The following is a 5,429-nucleotide window of genomic DNA, read 5'->3' on the forward strand; positions in this document are numbered from 1 at the left end:
TGTTATAAAAGTCGAAAAAAATTGGTTTTCTTATTTTGAAGAAGATTATAATCATATATGTAACCAACTTAATTATGGCAACATTTAAATTTAAATTAGTTAAATTTGAAAAAAAAATAAAATTGTTACAAGTACCTAAAATACAGTTTTTGCGGATGAATCATTGCTGTTTGTGGACGAGGCAGTTTCTTTAATAAAAAAAACGTGTTATTTTTGCCAAAAAATTGTCAAAACTAGAAACTCAAGGCTTCAAAATGTTTTTTTTAATCTAACTACGACCATTTTTCAAGTCAGCAAAAAATTTCAAAAATCTTGGTTCCTTTAATTTTTGGAGTAGTGTAATAAAATTGTTTTTAAAATATTCTTTGTTATAGAACGAGCCCAATTTGCGTTTGCAAGGCTACGAACAACTAAACTGGAAGCGAAGGAAGATCTGGCGTCAGTTCATCTCCCGTTTGAAGGAAATGCACACGAAAATCGAGCTCTGGCGAAGCGCTTTGAAACGCATTGAGGGCCATTTCGGTACTGGAGTAGTCGCATACTTCATTTTCCTCAAGTACCTCCTCTTTTTAAATTTATTCATATTTATCGTCATTTTCGCATTTATAATCTTGCCAACAATACTTCTAGTCAATTCCGACAACTCGACCCGTGTTAACAGCTCTAACGTCGTTTTCGATCTCATCCAAGGAACGGGTTTCATGGAACACAGCCTTTTGTTTTACGGTTTTTACCCAAATGAAACGTTTAATTATCTCGTTAATGAGAAAGTGATGTATTATAATCTTCCATTAGCGTATATTTGTATCACGGTTGTATATTTCGCAATTTCGTTGATTTCTATAGTCAAGTCGGCGGCGAACGGTTTCAAAGAACGGTTAATTGAAGGCGAAGGACAGTTCTACCAATATTGCAATTTTATTTTCGGTGGTTGGGACTTCTGTATCCATAATGAGAAATCCGCAGCGATCAAACACAAAGCCATTTATAACGAAATCAAGGCGTGTCTTGAAACCGAACGTTTGGAAGAAATGAAACAAAACCGAACTAGAGGCGAACAAACGAAACTAATCGTTGCCCGAATTATTGTAAATATTATAGTGTTAGGGGTTTTGGCGGCGTGTGGTTGTGCAATTTTTTTCATTTTTAGTAAATGTAGAGAAATGCAAAGTGATGACTATTTCGAGAGTCTTTTGTACGAGTTTTTGCCCTCGATTAGTATCGTCTGTTTCAATATTTTGATACCATTCTTGTTCAAATATTTGATACAGTTTGAACACTATAGTCCACTAGTTGTGGTGCGTTTCACACTTTTTCGGACTGTTTTACTGCGTTTAGCTTCAATTTTCACACTTTATGCCTCACTTGCCTCAGTTGTCGGTAATACAGATACCGACAAACCCGCCTGTTGGGAGACTTTCGCCGGTCAACAAATCTACAAGTTGGTTATAACCGATTTTGTGACTCACATTATCCTCACATTTGTGGTCAACTTCCCTCGAGCTTTCATCGCCAAACATGTTGAAAATAAATTCATTAAATTAGTCGGGGAGCAAAGTTTCGACTTGCCTAAACATGTCCTCGACGTTGTTTATTTGCAAACTTTATGCTGGTTGGGGTGTTTCTACGCCCCCTTACTGTCTTTCATCGCCGCAGTGATTTTCTTTTTTATGTTTTACATTAAAAAATTCGTTTGTTTGGTGAATAGTAACCCGAGTTCGACTGTGTATCGAGCTTCGCGCTCCAATTCCATGTTTATGCTTGTCTTGTTGGTGTCTTTCGTCTCGGCGGTGGTCCCCATGGCGTACTCCTTTTCCGAGGCGGAGCCGTCGCGGGGTTGTGGCCCCTTTCGGGACTTGCCTTCGGTCTGGAGTCGAGTCGAGTTTACGTTTTATTCGACTCCGGATTGGGTGCAAAGTGTGGTGGCGTTTTTGAGTACGGCGGGGTTTGCTGTGCCTGTCTTTCTTGTTTTGTTCCTTTTGTTGTACTATTTTAGGGCTGTTAATGCGGCTAATAGACAGATGGTGAGTGTGTTGAAAAATCAGCTGGTTTTAGAGGGGCATGATAAACAATTTTTATTGGAAAGACTGAGTAAGTTTATTAAACAGCAACAGGAACACCAGAAAAGGTTGAGGCATGTTGATGTTCTACAAGACGGTGATACTAATATTTCGAGCAATTAGGGGACATGTTCTAGTCATGATTTATGTAACGGACTTGATATTTAAGCTTTGGTACATAACATATCGCATTTATCTCTTTTATATTAATGTGCATCAAGTAGGTTGTAGAATTAATATCATTTAATCATGAATAATGACAAAAAAATCTTTAAGTTTACATTAAGTACACATTTATTTGAAAAAATAATTTTCAGGGAAGATTGAGGTTAGGATTATTTGAATATTTGCATGGTTGCCACCTTAAAATGATTCCTTTCAACGACTACTTGATGCACATGAAGTCGATTTGTACAAAGGAATGCTGTACGTGAGAGGATCTCTTTTTAACTGCATTTGCTTTTTAAGACTGTAGTTTGTGTTTATCAATAGTACAAAATTATGGCACAATTCCAGTATAGTTTAATGGTTTTTGAAAATGTTGACGCTTATTATACTCAATGCCAATTTGGACTTAGTGATTTTTATTTTATGAAACAAGAAAACTCCCAACATACAAATATGTAATCATCGTAATTATAGCAGGCACTTTGTGGACTATGTACTTAATGTTTATGTTGGACTACCTTTGTTCACTCCTCTGTAATAGGACTGTGTAACTGAAATAATAAAAAAATATAATTTTGTATCACTCAGTTTGTCACTCACCGTTTCAGCGACGTCAATCCAATCTAACGCCTGAATAATCTTATCGTTTTTGCTAGGGGCCTTATCCCAGTTCCAATAAGTGAGGGTTTTGAATTTGTTAGTAATGTGGAATTTTCGTTCTTCCTTGTCACTAACTGGGGGTATACTTTCGTGTAAGACTAACCCCACGTAACCATCTGGTAACTCTACTGTTTTACCTCTTAGAGGGTAACCACGGAAGGAGGCTTTCAGTGCTAAAACAACACAAAAACATTATAATGAATCAAAGCAACAAATGACTTACTTTCATCGTCTTGCACTTTTACACCACTTTCAAAGTATTTGGAGACTTGAGCATCGCAATCTGCGAGTATTTTAAAAGGCATACTTTGAACTTTTGATTCATTTTGTTGATTAATGTAGTTTTGTTTATTATCAATGTGAATGGCCATGTTGTGACTTGACTAATTTCAGTATATTTAATTTAAAATTCATTCTAAAACAGAGACAGCTTTTAACATTGTTATAATGTTTAAATATACTACAAACCGTAAAACAACTTAAACACATTTTTTAGTTAAATTTAAAAAAGGGGAAGTTTGGCATCAAATGTCAACTGTCAGTTTTAGGGACTTTCAATTTTTAAACTAAATAACGTCAAGAGTTTTCAAAAAAAATGATCTTTCCAAAATTTCTTTTAAAATAATAATGAACTTTAATTTTGTAGACAGAAATAACTAATATTTTATTACAACATCGTTAGAATCCAAAAAATTAAAACTAACAAGGGCCGCAACTGTACTTACAGCCAAATTCAAAAAAAAGTGGTCGCCAAAGCATTTCAAAAATTAATAAACAATAAATTTTGACAAAAAAAATTATTTCATGACAAATTATCATATTTTATGATGTCAAGTAATTTATTTTTGTAAATTTAAGTACGCTTATTTACACAGGAATAATGAATTTTATGCTAAAATGTCACATTGACGAAGTTTTTTTAAATTTGACTATTAAAAAAAATAAATTTGACTATGTATGGCCCTTGGGTAAGGATAGAAGAAAAAATTTACCGACATCAACGACTATAAAAATCGCCAAATTATATCGACTGTTGTCATTCAAAAATTTCATTAAATTAAGAACTACTACTTTTGTTAAATCCATGTGAACTACTGGTTGAAAAAATCACTGCCAACTTTTTTGGACATTTTTACGGTGGACAAAAATAGGGATGCTTATTTTACTGGGCACAAAATTAAGCTTTCTTTCTTGTTACCAATTTTTGTATTTAAAAAATGTACTTATTTTTTTCATATTTATTAAATTTAAAACGGAAAAAGCATCAAATGTCAGCCGTCAGTTTAGGGACTTTTAACTTTTCAATTAAATAAGACGGCGAGCTTTTAAAAAAAACACCGTTTCAAAATTGAACAACCTTTGTACAGTTACGGAATTAAAATTTCGGGCACTATTTTTCTGTCACTTCAAAAAGTAAACTATCTTTTACTGTCATCATGACTGACATTGGACAATTAACTTTTCTGTCAATGACGCTATTTTTGAAGTCAAAATGACACAAACATGACAAAAGTAAAAAATGAGGTTATTAATGTAAAGGTTGTTTTAGAGTTTACATTATGAAAATGACAATACTGTCCGAAATTTTAATTCCGCAACTGTACTGAAAAAATACACTTATTTTATACATATTTATTAAAATTGAAACGGAAAAGATATAACCAGACTTTCGCAAAATTAATATTTCTTTCTATAAACGTATTGTAACATTTTGTCTCCCTAACTTAAGTGATACAAAAAAGTAAAAGTAACTAATTATTCCTCATTGCTGCTTTTTCGGGGGCGGCCTAAACACGCCAACAACTACAGCATGGTCCCTCTCATAGGGCTCCAAAGTGATCTGTTCTTGAGGTTTTAATTGATCTGCTTGCAATCTTTTAACTTCCGAAGCAAAAACGGCTTCTGGTTGAGCAGTTGAGTCAATACACGAGGCTTTAATTGAAATGACAAAGTGTCCCCCATTTTTCAAAAAGTATTGTGCATTTAAAGCCACTATTCTGGCTTGATCAGGCTGGGCAACATCAGCAAATACTGTGTCGACCATTCCAATCAACATCCTGTATTTATGAGGGTGTCTGGCGTCTTCAATAATTGGAATAATGTTAGTTCTTTTCTTCGCTACGTTTATTAAATCACGTCCTGATCTATGTGAAAATTCCACGGCGTATACTAGTCCTTCAGGTCCAACAATATCAGAGACGTGAGACACAGTAGTCCCCGACGCAGCCCCCAAATATAATACTTTGCTTCCTGGGGGCATGTGAATTTGGTCGACTCCCCCCAAAATAGCAGCAGCTAATTTACTCCGGAATGGATTCCACACTCTGTATTCGACTTTATTTCCATCAGTCTAAAAACTAGTTATAAAAAAGGTCAAAAAAATATAATTTGAGTCCTACCTCGACTGATATTCTTTTCTCCCCATAAACCTCAGACCCGGGGACAAGATTCAACGTAACTAAAGCGTCTTCTTTGCCTTTGGCGATGAAAACCCCCTCGTGTCTGTGGGGCTCAATTACTACAGTTTTTCCGCCTTTGAAT

At 34.8% G+C, this 5,429-nt stretch overlaps 3 protein-coding genes across 3 annotated transcripts in view; 1 reads left to right on the top strand and 2 right to left on the bottom strand.

The window, feature by feature from the left end:
• LOC123006440 (transmembrane channel-like protein 7) overlaps positions 1 to 2,811 on the top strand; it is a 5,882-nt gene extending 3,071 nt beyond the window's left edge. The window contains exon 4 of the mRNA XM_044400917.1: positions 375 to 2,811. Within this exon, the coding sequence (XP_044256852.1) occupies positions 375 to 2,183 (1,809 nt within the window). The 3' untranslated portion in view covers positions 2,184 to 2,811. The remainder of the gene's footprint in view (positions 1 to 374) is intronic.
• LOC123006482 (ribonuclease H2 subunit C) lies at positions 2,167 to 3,493 on the bottom strand. The gene is made up of 4 exons (XM_044401007.1): positions 3,357 to 3,493; positions 3,112 to 3,303; positions 2,829 to 3,061; positions 2,167 to 2,779 (listed from the first exon to the last, which is right to left on the bottom strand). Exons 2-4 carry the CDS (start codon positions 3,257 to 3,259, stop codon positions 2,753 to 2,755), a joined length of 408 nt encoding a protein of 135 aa, XP_044256942.1. The 5' UTR covers positions 3,260 to 3,303; positions 3,357 to 3,493; the 3' UTR covers positions 2,167 to 2,752.
• A 1,007-nt stretch (positions 3,494 to 4,500) lies between these two features.
• LOC123006346 (rRNA 2'-O-methyltransferase fibrillarin) lies at positions 4,501 to 5,425 on the bottom strand (the record flags this gene model as incomplete). Its single annotated transcript, XM_044400768.1, has 2 exons — positions 4,501 to 5,238; positions 5,288 to 5,425. Coding segments are annotated over 2 exons (726 nt in total), but the record flags the coding sequence as incomplete, so codon positions are not given.
• Positions 5,426 to 5,429: the final 4 nt, after the last annotated feature.

The sequence above is a fragment of the Tribolium madens genome, unplaced genomic scaffold (genome assembly GCF_015345945.1).
Source record: "Tribolium madens isolate multiple individuals breed KSU strain unplaced genomic scaffold, Tmad_KSU_1.1 Scaffold_11;HRSCAF=98;Tcas5.2_LG3b, whole genome shotgun sequence".
In the NCBI taxonomy this organism is placed as follows: domain Eukaryota; kingdom Metazoa; phylum Arthropoda; class Insecta; order Coleoptera; family Tenebrionidae; genus Tribolium; species Tribolium madens.